Source organism: Podarcis bocagei (assembly GCF_964188305.1).
Source record: "Podarcis bocagei genome assembly, chromosome: 11".
NCBI lineage: Eukaryota > Metazoa > Chordata > Lepidosauria > Squamata > Lacertidae > Podarcis > Podarcis bocagei.
The window spans coordinates 25581387-25596526 of NC_138136.1; the positions used below are offsets into that span (position 1 = coordinate 25581387).

The 15140-nt window shown below is 39.8% G+C and overlaps 1 protein-coding gene across 26 annotated transcripts in view; it reads right to left on the reverse strand.

The window, feature by feature from the left end:
* PPIP5K2 (diphosphoinositol pentakisphosphate kinase 2) overlaps positions 1-15140 on the reverse strand; it is a 52128-nt gene that overhangs the window by 18442 nt on the left and 18546 nt on the right. For 22 of the 26 annotated variants that reach the window (XR_014012758.1, XR_014012759.1, XR_014012760.1 and 19 more), the window contains 16 exons: positions 14585-14746; positions 13109-13230; positions 12099-12200; positions 11773-11859; positions 10472-10551; positions 10276-10381; positions 8929-9014; positions 7707-7832; positions 7472-7593; positions 5559-5741; positions 4171-4312; positions 3253-3476; positions 2234-2361; positions 1367-1481; positions 255-362; positions 58-174 (listed from right to left, as the gene is read on the reverse strand). Coding sequence is in view for 22 of the 26 variants with exons in the window: in XM_081212331.1 (XP_081068457.1) it covers positions 58-174; positions 255-362; positions 1367-1481; positions 2234-2361; positions 3253-3476; positions 4171-4312; positions 5559-5741; positions 7472-7593; positions 7707-7832; positions 8929-9014; positions 10276-10381; positions 10472-10551; positions 11773-11859; positions 12099-12200; positions 13109-13230; positions 14585-14746 (2010 nt within the window). In the remaining 4 variants the exon portion in view is untranslated. Of the gene's footprint in view, positions 1-57; positions 175-254; positions 363-1366; positions 1482-2233; positions 2362-3252; positions 3477-4170; positions 4313-5558; positions 5742-7471; positions 7594-7706; positions 7833-8928; positions 9015-10275; positions 10386-10471; positions 10552-11772; positions 11860-12098; positions 12201-13108; positions 13231-14584; positions 14747-15140 lie in introns of all 26 variants that reach the window. The other 4 variants (XM_081212337.1, XM_081212340.1, XM_081212343.1 and 1 more) reach the window with 1 other exon arrangement.

The window sequence follows — 15140 nt, forward strand, 5'->3', positions numbered from 1 at the left end:
TGTGAAAAGTCCTGCTCAAATTTCATGTATGTAAGAAACATTTTAAAGAGTGTTTACCTCCCGTGAAGCAGGTCTGTATCCGAAGCCCGATGGTAAATTTTTATCTTCTTCACAGCCTTTAGCTCCTGGACTGAAGTGCAATTCCACATGGAAACGCTCCTCTGATGAAAGCTCCTAAAGAAAATGGACAAGGGGTTAAACCATGTTTCCAAGTATAGAATACTGGTTTGCTTATGCGCTTAGCATTTATTTACCTTGTTTGGATCCTCATACAGCATGATCACAATCTGAGTCATGTAATTGAGTTCACTGACAGCATTTAGATAATCCATAGCTCGTTTCCACTGTTCGTCTTTGGATGGCTTAGATCAAAAGAAATTCACATGTTTAGTACTGTAAGCGTATGGGTGACAATTTCTTTTTAATCTCTACATTCTGTTAACTTCTATTGTTAGCTTCTAACTCAAGGGCTGCAATTTGAAACACCAAGGAGTAAGTACATTAAGCACAACTGACTTACTTCTAAGCAAGCCAAATAGGATTGTACGGCGCTATAATAAAATGCATTCTTATACAGGCCAATGTTACATCACTTTTACGTCCTTTCCCAAAACCTATCACAATTTAAATATTATTATTATTTGTAAAGCAAAACTGAAATACAAAGCATTTTCATAACCATACAGGCAAAAATACTTCAAAGAGCATATAATTTAAAAATGATAACAATGGGTTGGGGAAGGGGAAAATAACAAGTGGTGATGATGGAAAAGTGCAGTACACATGCTGTGCATGTGGTTACAGGCAAGAAGGAGGATTACAGAGTTTAGGTTTACCAGCATGCCCACAACTGAAATTCTGTCATTTGTATAGCAATATAGCAGCAACCCCTTCTACAAATAGCTTGCGCCTCTCTTCATAATGATCAATTTGCAGAACATCAGTCAGAGAAATGTGCTAGACTGTGTCTGAGAATATTATATAGATTTTAAAAGGTCAAGTGGCAGATATTTCAAAACATGGAACAGATAAAATAACTCACAGTAGCCTTTTCCACACGTTTCAGAACAAAGCAAATCAATGAAAGGTAACAGAACTATTTCTGCCTATGGGGAAAAACCCCAACTACACTTAGTAGTATAAAGTTTGCATTATTCAAAACGTTTTTAGGACATGGCTCTCCAAATCCACCCAGAGCTCTCACGGTAGATTTTCTGTAATGAAAAGTTTATTCCCATGGGAGTGGCATTTTGAGTTGCCACATAATACTTCTACCTAAATAATAATAATAAAGTACGCTGCACATTTCCAAAAGTGATGAGCATACAAAACTCAACTAAAACAACCAGAAGAGGATATCACTTACATCACATAAAGAACCGAAGCGAAGAGTTGATAGTAAGGAATGGACATGGCTCTCACTGGTGAAGTATAGCCTAGTTCGGACATGACGTTCAGGAGACATAACCCCACTGGAATACCTAAGAGCAAAATAATCTGAGACAGTAAACAAGTATTATACAGGCTCATGAATACCTGTAGAGAAAGCAAGAGAGCTTAAAGTGCATTTCCCCATAATTAAAATTTCTAAAGATCAAAAAAAATCCAGAATAATTTCCCAAACTCTCTTAAATTGGTGAAAGAGTATCTGTGTAATGACCATGCAGTGAACAAATTTCATATTTCCCCCCAATTATTTTTCCCTTTCTGTTTCATAAGATCACACACCCCCCCCGGAAAAAATATATCTTGTCTTTCTTACTATAATAGTCTTTTTTTAAGGACTATTATAAAGACTACATTTTTTAATGTTAATGCTGCAGTTGGAGTGGCTGGGAGTATTATGAAGACTCTTTATCTTACAAAAATATGGTGGTGGTTACTGCAGTTTAATGGTAGGCAGGCAGGCAGGCAGGCAGGCAGGCAGGCAGGCAGGCAAGCAGCACGGGTGGTGGCTGGCCAAGACATGCCCTGAAGGAACAGTGAGGATGGGGGAAAGGGCAGTTCCCCAGCAGCAGTCTTGTTCTGCTGCTGCTTCTGTTTTGGCCTCAGCAGCATTGGAGGCTGATGAGAAAGCAGCAGCAGCATAACAGGACAGTTGGTGGGTTCTGCCCTGGCAGGCAAGCAGCCTTGGGGGTGAGGAGGCAGCAAGAAGGATTTAGCTAAATTCATGTCACTATAAAAGTAACAAGAAAGTACCACTCCCAAGTTTTCCAAGCGAAAAGGAACTTACAAAGGGTGGAGCTTGTTAACTGTATCATCATCTTGAGTTCTTTGAAGATCGGACCGGATTTTCCTCAGTAGTGGATTGCAGTACCCTTTAGCTATTTCTATTTTCTCAGCTGCAGTAATACCATATTCCTGGATGAGAAGAGCATAATTAAAAATAAGCTACAATGTGCACTGAATATATGCATGGCATGCTACAATATTTTGCTATAGGGCCCCATTTGTTCTTTCTATTTCAGATTCCATTTGCGCAGAAGCACAAAACATCACTAGGAAAAATCCTAAGGGGTGGGGAGACACTCAAAAGAACCCACGGAGAACTGAGTATATCTAGTGCCCACACAATACTGACTGTTGAAAGGGAGGGGGCTAAAACCAAGATGGGAGGGGAATGGAATACAGTGGTCACAACTCTGTTTGCTTGCAAACTTCCATTCCTCGTGATCTGATGTCAAATTCTAGATCATGTGTCTCAATAGGTTTTTAATGTCTTGCATTGATTGGTTGCAGGAACCTACTTGTCACTCGCTTATTATGGCTTGGGAGTTAATTGCACTTTGGCTCCATTAAAATAAATGGTGTAAGTTAGTCATTGATTAGGTCCTACTAATTTCAATGCTAAGCAATGACTAACCTGCCCCATTTATTCTATTAGGACAAAGTGAAAGTAACTTAAGCTGTAATCTTCTGCCTGCTTAACCAGGGAGTAAGTCTCATTGTACTCAATGGGAATTACTTTTGAGTAGACATGTACAGGATTGCATTGGATTTAGCCAATATATATAAAATATATGTCTATGTAATTATTAGATTACATATCCTCTAGATATTTCCTTATTTAATTTAATAAGGAACAGAAACAAACAATATTTCTTTCAATTCATTTATAAAAACTGGTTAGTGGACCACAAATTATTTGGAAATAGTTAAGCTATGGATTGCCGTGATGATTAGCAAGTATAACCAGTATGAAACATCTAGTTGTTGCAGAATACTATTTAAGAGTAGTTGCAAGGTACATACCTGTGGTATAACAATGTCAGCTAACGCCTTTGACAGTCTATATAGTTCCATTGTGTTTTCTAGTTTTAAAGAGACATTATGCTGGACATCATACTTAATACAGTCATAGATATCTGGAATTTTACTGATGTCATATCTTCCATTCTTTGTTTTAAAGTCCTTTTCAAGCTTGGACCATCTACGCAACATTAGCTCCAGCGTTTCACTGTGGTAAAGCTGAATATCTAGGTAGACAATTATTAGCGAAGAATAATCAAATCAGGTAACTTGAAGTAAAATCAAATGAAACATTAAGAAAAAATATGATCTAGTATATTCTAGTTAGAATTATCTCATGTATATTTGCTTTCACATCAAATATACCCTTTTTCAGATTAAAGAATGCCAGCCACTTACATGACAAAAGTCATGAGCTAAACAAGCTCTAGCAAAGGACTGCACAGTTCATATTGTTCTGATGGTTAGCTTTATTAGCTAAAGAAGGATAGATTGATACATTGGCCACAGAAAGAACATTTTTTTCAATTTTAGTTGTTTTCTTCTAAAACGATTTTTGTTAAATTCATTTCCTCTCCCTGCACCCCAGTGCAAACTCTCTCTGCACCATGGGTTTTCTCCAATCTAGTTAACTCTGCCCTTCCTTTTTTGTCTTCATCTCATAGCATATACTGTCTTCTCTCTTCACCCATATTTCTCAACTCGCCCTTTTTATCATTGCATACCATACCACCCACTCTTCTTTTGGGTCACCATAAATCTCTTGGCACCCTATCTTTTCTTCACTAATAACTCACTATTAATATATATTTTAGTAGCTAAATTTCACTGACAGCAATACTGTCTACTCAAAATTCTTAAAACTGCCTAAGCCTTCATGGCTAGCATCAACATTACAGTCTGCTTAAAATAATTGTTTACCTGCAGACTTAGGATCTTCCATCCGTCTTCTGATCTGAGATGTCAAACTCTGGATCAAGGAATATACCTTATCACATGTCTTAACGGGGTTTTTAATGACTTGCATTGATTTTATCAGAGAAACACTGCCGGATGGTGTGAGCTGAATATCAAATAAAAAGGGAATTCATTAGTTCTATTCATTTTTATTTTTGTTTGAAGGATAATAGGATACTATAACCTTAAAACAGGTAATCTTAAGAATCATAATTTGATTTTCAATAAATGATTGCTTTCAGGGTTTTTGTTCGTTTTTTACAGTCAAGTGGTGGATAAATGTTATAAAACAAAGAAATTAAGTCCCAATGAAGTAAATGGTGCTTGTGGCGCTAAAAAAGAAGTTTGTCTTATCTGAAGCATAGATTTGGTGGGTTAGGAAGCGTTCCCTGGGTTGGGTAATCATCATGAGCTATGACGAAGGTAGGACAGCAGAATTGTGGGGAGTGGAGGAAAAAACACAGCGTGGTGGAAAAAACACACAGCGACAACAGAATAGTGAAAGAATAAGAAGTAAAAACACTTAACTGACAAGGAATAGAGAGAGCCAGGAAGACCAAACTGCTTTCACCAGGCTAGAAAAAGAACCTGAGGAGAATCACTCCACTTTCCGCAGTTCTGCTCTCTTGCCTTTGTCATAGCTCATGATCATTACCCAGCCCAGTAAATCCTTCTTTAACGCACCAAAATTACTTTTTACACAGTGGGTGGTATTCAACCAAGTTTTACTCTGAGCTGATCCATTGAAATAAATCAAGATGACTAAGTTTCACCCATTAATTTCAGTAGGTCTATTTTAATAAAACTTACTTGAATACTACTTAATACATCTAAGACTGTTCAAACCAAGGTGCCTCTGCACTAGACATTTAGTGTGGATTTGCCATGCTTCACTCACCCACTTTCTCCAGGGCATCCACATGATGCCATCATCCAACCATTCTCATGCCATATTTTCCCTGCGGTCTTGAAAGACCAACTTTTTAAGGAAGGACAGGAAGCATAGGGCTGTTTCCAGTTTTAGATGCCTTTAGTACTACTCTCCTGCCTTTTAAAGAGTGGGGCTTTGACATGGACAGCAACATACCAGAAAAATAATCATATCACTGCTCAGCACACATTCATTATAACAATTATATTAAGTGTCAGTTTATTACTGCTTTTGTTATTTTAATTGATCTTTCAATTATCATCAAAACACTTTTCCAGTTATAATGTATGTGTTTTCCCAATTCTCCTTGTGCTCCATTCAGGAGAGTTTCAGAAGATGGCTAGAAGAGAATCCACTGATTTTCAACATTTGCCCACATTCAGTATTTAGAGCACAGTATAGTACTTTGTTATCTTCTAACCTTTTCATAGTCTTCATCAGTAAAGTCTCTGTCTCTCTGGAGTATTTCATTAAGGCGTGCCTTCGCACGATGTTGGCAGCTGCTAAGAGAGTCACTGTCACTGTCGAGTAGCCCATTCATATTAGCACTTTTGACCATCTGGACAAGTATAGGAGTAAGCTCTCCCTCCAATGCCAGGAGTCCCTGGGTAAACAAAATAACTGAGTGATGAGGGAAAATGTGGCAAATAGTCTAAAGCACAAAAGTGAACATTGGTACTTAACATGATAAGTTCTTTTTCTGTAGGGAGAAGGGGGGTCCCGTGTGGGTTGTCACCACTCACCTCTCAAACTTTCAAGAGGGTACACCTGGTATATCCCCTCACCAGTTCAATTTATCCTTAAGCAAGTAACTGTATACCTATAGGCACTAACTTTCTACCTATTGTTAATAGGTATTGCTTTTTAGTGCTTATTACACTATAGTCTACACCCAGGCAGGTAATACAAGAAAAACAATATGACTGTGGTGTCCACTTTTGATTAGAGAATATGGCTTGGAGCAGAGGTCATCAACCCAGTGCCCATGGGCACACCATGGCACCCATGAAGTCTTTCAGTGGTGCCCCTGAGGCCCTGGACTTTGAGCTTTCAATTGAAAGAAAAGTTAGTCTCCTGGAAAAAGGTTATCAGGCAAAATGTGCAGGTACCTTCTAAGCAATTTCTTTGAAATGACAATAGTAGGGATACCTTGTATATTAGACAGCAACACCATGTTTGTGTGGTGTCAGATCAGCAGCACATAATCAACTTTCCATGGCAAGTGTAAGGTTGTTGGGGGTGATTGTCTCTCTTATGTTGTGTTATGCCATACCTACCTCTATCAAAATTTTAAATGTGTCCATAAGCCCCAAAAGGTTGGCAGTCCCTAGATTAGAATGTCCAGCACCTATTCTTTATTTTCATTTAAAAATGTATACATTTTGAAAAGTTTGCCATATATACTTCTGTAAGTCATGAGAACAAAAGTACATGCATTTGACCACTACTCTTATATGACACATCATATAGCACGCCATTGTTTTACCACAACAAGAAAGAAGCAATTTATAAATTTCACACACAGAATGACTGGTGCAGGGACCCCAACTATAGGGGGCAGAAGGGGTTTTGGCTCCCTCAGTAGTGGTGGGCAGGGGGCTGAGCCCTCCCCAATATTGAGACGACTGCCACCCCCCACCCCCGCACGAGCACTCATGTGCCAAGCAGCGGCAGAGGTGTCATCACTGAGAGGGGTGACAAAATGACCAAAATATGAGTTTTAAAAATAAAAAACTGGGCTGATGAAACTTTTTAGTTCAGTCAACAAACGCAATGAAATGCGGCTGGCACCACACCGCGGGGGCCGTCACTCCTGGGAGTGACGTGGTGGCTTGGGCGCCTGCAGGCTCCATGCTGCCTGAAATGGCGTGTGACTTATGTCTGCCCTCTGCCTCTCCCTCAGCCACCCTAGAGCTGAGGGGGAGGCAGCAGAGAGGCTCAACGCAGTGCGCCTCTCCCCATGGGTGGCTCGCCCAGCCCCTGGCTGCAGGATGCACGCGCTGCCCCCAGCACCCAGGCAGCTAGCTATGCCGCTGATGCCAAGCAGGGGTGGGATGCATCACGTGACACCCCCCCCCCATGTGGCGGGCAAGTCAGCGCCCCTGGACTGGTGTGTGGGAAGGGAGGATTACTCACATTGAACTACTAATCGTAAGCGAGAGGAAAGCATGTGTGATATGAAAGTAGGCCAAGTAGCTAATTTTGCATCTCTTTAATATTTAAACAGTTTTTTTAAAAAAGAAGTTCATCGTACAATCTCCGAAATTTTCTTATAAACAGCCTGTATTCCCTTCCCATCTTTCATTATAATTATAATTATAATTTTCATAGTACCTTTGCAAAAGCTGCCGCAGTCATTTGAACTCTGCCTTCATCCGAAGCATAAATTTTGAGATCATGCCGATAGGTACTATGCAGTCTAAGTAAACCACATCCTGGAAATCCAGCATAGTCACCTACCAAAAGAAAAACAACCTTATAATTTTGCTTCTGTTTCTTTCCCCCCCCCCCCCAAGTTCTCGGTCTAAAGAAATGGCTTCCTTTGCCACCAATAAATGAAATGAGTTACCTTGTCCACCTGGGTACATGCATCGGAAAGCTCTTCCTAGTTCCTCTGCCTGAACTCTGCCTGCAGGTGTTAATTCTCCTCCCCATTTTAGAACTAAGAGTAGAGATGGCTCACGTTTGTGGCTATCTAAATGCATACAAAAATACCACAATGCAAAATAATAGGTAAATAAAAACTGAGGAAGAACAACTAATTTACACCTAAGTTTCATATGCTAGAACAATTTTTAGCAGATAATTTTCTATTTCTGGTGAGCCGAAGTAACTTGAAAAACAGAGGGGTGAGTCTAAAGAAGCAGCAACAGAAATGTGTGGATGGAATATAACTTTCTTACCCACTCCTCATCCCAGCAGCCTCTCCCGAAAGTTTAGAAACCCTGATGAATGGGGTAGGCTATGGCACCTGGGTAGGGGGAAAGTACATCTCCCCATTTTTTGGTGAGCCCCCTCTTCTTTCTCAACCCCCTACACCACAGTCCACACCATTCAACAGAGCCCAGGGCCCATGGAAAGGCTGCTTGAAATGAAGGGGTAAGAAAGTCACACTTTGCTCACCCACTTCCAACAGTATTTGTCTGATTCAAATACAGTATGTTTGCAACACTGAAAAAATGGAAGAGAGAATAGAGATTATTCAGCTGAATAAACATTTTAATATGATGAATGGTGGGCTAATCAAGTACATTCCTGTCAGGGACCAAGACTGGCTAAGTTAAAGAAATATTACTTTTTCTAATATATAAAAATGTGAGGATCCAAAGAACAGTGATACTATTCAGAGCATCAGGGATGAGTTTCGGATTGGATTTGTAGATTCTGAAACAGCAGCTGCTCATGCTTGTATGGCAAATTGCTTCTGCAATTCAGGGGAATATCAAAAGCTGCTTGCAATAAAGCACTGGAAGGAGAGTGTTTGATGTTCAATTAAGAAGTCAAACATTGTACTTACAGCACAACCCTATTCATGTTTATTCATAAGTAAGTATCACTGTGTTCTGTGAGCTTACTGCATAGCAAGTGTGTTTAGGATGCACACCAGCCCTAAAAGTTGATATTTTGCTGATGACCAGAGAGAGCGAGGAACAAAATGTAATTAATAAACTTAAAAAAACCTTACATGTTTCCAACTTCAGCTTTTTTGACAATAAAAGTGTTAAAAAGCAAAATTCAGTTACACTAAGCTAACAGAGGGACCAACTTCTAGAATTAATTAGCATCCATACCTTCTTCTTCACTAGATGTTTTGGGACAACCATGAGGAAGATATGTCAGCTGAACTTTGCGGTTTATGCCGGAAAAATGTCCATACCTAAGAACGACAAATGGAGAATGGGGGAAGCAAGGAGCACACATTAAAAACGAACTTGATATATATCATGCAGCCTTGTAAGTGTGTGTGTGTGTGTGTGTGTGTATGTGTGTGTGTGTGTGTGTGTGTGTGTGTGTGTGTGTATGAAGCTATTGCATTGCTGCCATGATGAAGAATGCCTTTCCTGCACTGTACCACTTCATCCTGCAGGTTTCAGTACTTCCTGCATATGCACAGCAAGCATGTTAGGCAAAATGAATTTACTTAACATTCTTACTTAACTGGCAATTTTCTCTGTAAAGGGAGTTTGTTTTCATAGTAGAGAATTCAAGCACCCAACTTCTACCTGCAGTCTGAAGTAGTGTGCAGGAAAAGCTCTATCAATTGATTCTCTGATAGTAACCCTTGAACAGCTTAACAAAGCAGAAATTCACACAGCAGGTTAGTGTAGGCCAGTCTTCCCAAACCTGGGTGTCCTCTAGATACAATTCCCATCAACTATTACCATTAGACCATGCTGGCTGGTGCTGAGCTGGTGCTCAATCTCTTAAAGCAGCGGTCTGTGGGCATATTTGCAAAGCAGAAAAAACTGTCATGGACACCACACATATTTCAACCAAGCACATGCCAAAACCTATTCTACTGGCTGCAGTAGAATGCTTCTTTCAAGCCTAATTCAATGGGAAAGATGACCCTATGGACAGTGGCGGAGAGCAGACGGGGGCATGGCTAGTGCCTGTCCCGGGGGCATGTCGTGCCACCTGTGGGGGCGTGGCACCCAGCGCGGGCGGGGGGGGCAGCTGCAATGGCACCCCAATGGGATCGCGCTGCCAGGGGTGGTGCGCTCCCCCTGCACCCCTCTTCCTCCGCCAGTGCCTATGGACACTGGGAAAGGCTCATTGGCAACTCTTCATAGTTAAAAGTTCAGCAGAAGCAGGATAAATATGCGCTCTCCCCAAATTCCCTCTGACATTCTCCTGCAGGCCTTAGTTATCATTTATATGTCTCCGCAAGGAATATACATGCACAAAATGGCATTCAGTGGTTCATTAGAAATAGATTTCATGCTACCTAAAATTCTGAAGATGCAGTAATAGTGTGAAAGAGTCAGAAACTGACTAATAACACGGATTAGTTCCTATATTTCAGATTAACAATGTGGTTGAACTCTCTTTGTTCCTTAAAGAAATCTATATATAAAAAAACAATACATGAGAAAGATACCCGTGTCAGCAGTAAGATCTCCAAATTAAATACTTACATCTCCAACACAGTTTTCAGCTGTTCAAGTTTAGATTTGTTTTCTTCAATCTCAGAGTCATTATTTTGCCCTAGCTCTATTAAGAGGTGTCTTGCAATGTCAAGTACTTCCTAAAAGAGTGGCAAAATGTATTAGCAGTTTATAAAGACAGGTGTGAGTGTAAAAAAGAAAAGATTTTTTTTTAAAAAAACCCAACTTGCCTGTAATTGCTTCGGCTTTTTTAATTTTAGCTTCCCAGACTTGTATCCATTGCATTTTTCAAAAAGATCAAAAAACCTTTAAAATAAGCATGGAATGATTAGAAAGGCAGTGAATTACTTTGCTAGAAGTCACTAGGCCAAACTAGTATTATTTTCTGGTTTAAGATTTTTAGAATAGGGAAAAGAATTGCTCATTGTTCAGGGAAGCTTTTAATGTTTGATGGCTTACTGTATTTTAATATTTTGTTGGAAGCCACCCAGAGTGGCTGGGGAAGCCCAGCCAGATAGGCAGGGTATAAATAAAATTGTTGTTGTTGTTGTTGTTGTTGTTGTTGTTGTTGTTGTTGTTGTTGTTGTTGTTGTTGTTATCAACCCCAAACCAGATTATTCATGTCTTCACATCTAGCAAATGACTGTTTGGGAAGCGTGTGGATGTTAACACAAAACAATGTATTCAGTTATGAACTTTCCATATATTAACTGATGGTCTTGAAAAGACTTTGCACCACGTTGTATATGCAGTCTCTACGGAATAGTATCTCAGGTCACCATTCTGTGGCTTTTGCTCCCTGAACATTCGCCAAGGCTTATGTTTATAAGCCATTCTCAAGCCAGTTTTGAAATAACTAATAATATACATATACACTTAGAAAGTAATGAAGCTGGTGCAAAGCGAGCCAGTCAAAGTTAAGCTGGTGTAAAGTTCAGCCAGGGTTGCTGCTTTGCCTAAGCCTTGGCACCAGAAAACAAGCCCTTAAAATAGTGTTCTGCACTGGATTGCAAGGTTACAAGACCAAGCTGAATGGGCTTAGGATGCCATAACCCTTTTCTGGGATTTACACCAGCCTTGACTCAGCCAGCTTCTCCTCAGCCATCTGAGCAAGTTATAATACTAGGGTATCTTTGGCTGAGCCAGCCGAGCCAGAAATCACCAAGCTGAACTGGAGATCCACTGCATCCTAAGTAGCTCATACCAGTGAATCTTGCCATAGGTCTGCCCCGAAGAGTTCTGTTTTATTTGTTTTAAAAATTATATATACTGTAGTTACTTCAGTGGAACTTCCAGGGCAGTTTACAAAATACAGAAGTAAAATTAAACTTTAAAAGCAGAGAAAACAAAACATTTGATGCTACAGCCTCTTAATACATAAATACAGATGAAAAATCAAATTAAATGTCAATAAACGCAACACAGATGCACATCTATGCCCCCCTCGGTTTAAACAATCAACTTACAACATGTAATGGGGAAAATATCAAATTTGTTCATTACATCCCCCCCCAGCCAATTACTTACTTTTGATGTTTAACTTCCATTTTCATTTTTTGTTTTGGTGTTCGATCTCCATGTCGTATAACAGCAATAACACATCTAAGTTCCATCCTGCAAGTATACAAAGATTTAAAAGCACAAAGTTTGATTGACATTAACAGCAACAACAAAAATATGAAAAAGAGGACATGTAAATATGATTTCTCATATAAATATTAACGAAACATTTCAACGAAGATGTTGTTGAATTATTCTAAACTGAAAGTGAGAGAATATTGAGAGGTAAGAAAAATAGAAAATGTTACATAGTCAGGTTGCATAATTTAGACAGAGAAAAAATATTCTCTTACATTGTTCCAGATGTAGTTGGCACAATAGGAATATCCTCTGCTTCTAAAGGTATGGACCACGGGATTTGAAACTGTGGAGCAAGTTCTCGCATTACGATATTTCTAAATGGAATAGAAATAAGTGTTTGCTGAAATTAATAAGTCTACATTAATAACAACAATTAATAATTTGTCTAATAAAAACAAGTTGAAAATGCATTAACCCCTTAATGAACCATACCCACATATGTTATGTTCCATAAAGAACGTGCCATTCTTTAATAACCAATCATGCTTCTTCTAAAACATTTTTCCCTAATCCTGAAGTTCCTAAAGTGGATCTCAGTGCCCTGAACACTTCATTCATGCTTGTGGAGGCCCTCTGCCTTTGTGTGTGGGTATGCCAGTGTTTTACTTTGAACAGCCAGCTGTGCTAGTGAAGCCATGGCTTCTAGCTGTCTGCCTTCTTCCTTTCCTTAGAATGCCTCTGAGGAATTCTTTGCTTTCCAGCATGCCTAAAAAAATCCCTTTTTAAAATACAGAAAGGAAAAAGGACTCATGCTACTGCATGGTAAGCTTGGGGATGGGGAGGGGAACAACCAGGGATGGCTTGTCTCTTTGTGTTTTATTGAGTAGGTTGTATTTTGCCTTTCCCCAAATAGGGCATAAAATTTTGGTGTTTTATTTCTCTAACAGATATCTTGGCAAAGTTGCACAGAAACTATACTGGGTATGCATGCTCATTATGGGCATCCTAAATAGCTGTTGTTTTATCTGAATTAATTGTGTTATCTAAAAGCTCTATTTTGCAAGATACATTTTCCAACAGGTCAACCACACAAAGGACAGTATTCAGCTAAGTCCGACTCAGAAGAGACCTACTGAAATTAATGAACCTGAATTAGTCAGGTCCATTAACTTCAATGAGTCTGCTGTGAATAGGACTAGCATTGAATACCACCACGGATATTCTATTTACTTTAAATAAATTGTGAAAAGGAAACGGTCTGACAAATAGCATAAAATCTTACCCAAGGATTTTAGCACAATCATCATAATATTTCATAGAATTCTTCACGAAACTAAAGCCATTGACATCACAGACGTAAGATTGTCCATTTGCACGCAACAGATCAAAGCCACAAACTGTTTGCTGTCAAGACAAGAAATCACAAGATTTATAAATTTATAAAACTTCAGATAATTATCTACAGTAAAAAATAAATGAACAAAAACTCATCTCTTCCTCAAGGATCAGGTTCAACTTCAAATGTATTTAATGAATAGCTTCTCCTCACAGAAGGTCTCACTACTGCATTTTTAAAAAGCTTTGGATTTTACGCCCTTCCAAAGTCTAACCCTTATCTTAGCCCTTCAAGCACTGAGATACATTAATAAAATAATTTACAATACATAGTACCATGTAAATGTATTTCAATCTTATAAAGTAGCATAAATATTAGCAAAGGACTCAGTTCAAACAGCCAAAAAATATAGGTCAGTCACAAATGATGCAAAAAGCACACACATTCTATCTGGCTCCCAAGTTTGTGTAATGTAGGTTCTATTTACATATTTGTCTTAGCATACTTTCTCTCCTAGTCAGAAGAAGAGAAAGAGGGTCTTGTTCCTCCTCTGCTGCCTAACAGGGAACAGCATTTGCTGCCTAGGCACAGTGGAAAGGGAGTGCATGGCTGGCTGCCAACCTTGGTATGGCTGGCAATGTAGTATTTCTGCTCTTCTCACCCACATGGGAGGCTAGGAGACTGGGAAACGGGGCTCCCAGGGCAGACCTTGGTGAAGACTTCACTCATCCAGAACCACTCTGGGAGTACTTAAGGTGAGCTGTGGAGAGCTGCGGAGAGTGGAGTCACCACAGTGGGCATCAGGATTGCCCTCCCATCCTCCCTTTAATATACTGGTTTATAGGTTGTCTGCTGGAGAGTGACAGTCCCACTTTGACCTTGCTATGGATCATTTTATCACACTGTTTGGCCAGGTCTGCAGGTTTTGCGTACTTCAGCGCAATCATCACAACTTTACGGTAGAAAAGCCATTAGGCTGGATCACTACTGAGGATGGGCAGAGGGAGAGACCCCTCTCAAGTTGTCTCATAGGAGGATCCCCTTAAAGGATTTTGGAGGGCTGCACTTTTTATCCAGATGCCAAATCACCCCCTACTGCTGATCATTGGGGGTTCCCCATCTGTGCTACCTCCCTCCCTAAATTTTGGTCAACCCCAGTGCTTCATCAACCAGCAAGCAGGCTGGTGGATCCTTGTAATGCAATGCCTGATGCCTATGCCAAACCTGTTGCATCCGTAATAAATAAAGATGTGGTCTAACTTGAATCCAACACCTGTCTCCTGTTTCATCCTTTGCTTGTGTGCTCCACCACTGCCTCACTGTGCTTGGGCTTGCAGATAACAATTCTATAACAACTCAAAGCTAAGGAGATGCCCTCTGGGGTAAACAAAGACTACTTTCTCCAGCCTTCATTCATTTTACCTTAAAAGCTAGGCATACTTTCCAAGCTATAAGCTTCTCCCTTGCATTAAGGATGACTGGATACCGTACTTCTTTCCCTTCACTGTCCCGCTCTACTTTTCCATCCAGTGCAGGGGATTTACGAGCTTCTGCATGTGCATAATCTGGTCCTACCGTGTATACCTTTATTTGGAAATAAAAAAATACAACAGAATAAAAAACTTGTTTTTTTGGTTCATTACTTTTTCATTTCATAGTCAGCTCCTGGGCCTCTAAAGTCATACTCATTACTTTCACATCATGGGGAGATTAGTGACAAAATGAAAAGCGCTACAAGTTCCAATGCTATACTGTATCCATGTCCCAATTGGCAATCTAATCTTGCTGAAAGTTTCATATTACAGCTTCTGCTACTACCAATTTATTTAACATGACTCCTAATCAGATAGCTTACAATCTTTGGCCAGGATTCAAAGAATGTGCAATCAGCTCTGCATACCCAAAGGGATTTAGATTTGTTTTTCTTTAAACTGCTCCCTGTCCACATCGCATGGCAGCCAGATAATGTACTATGGGA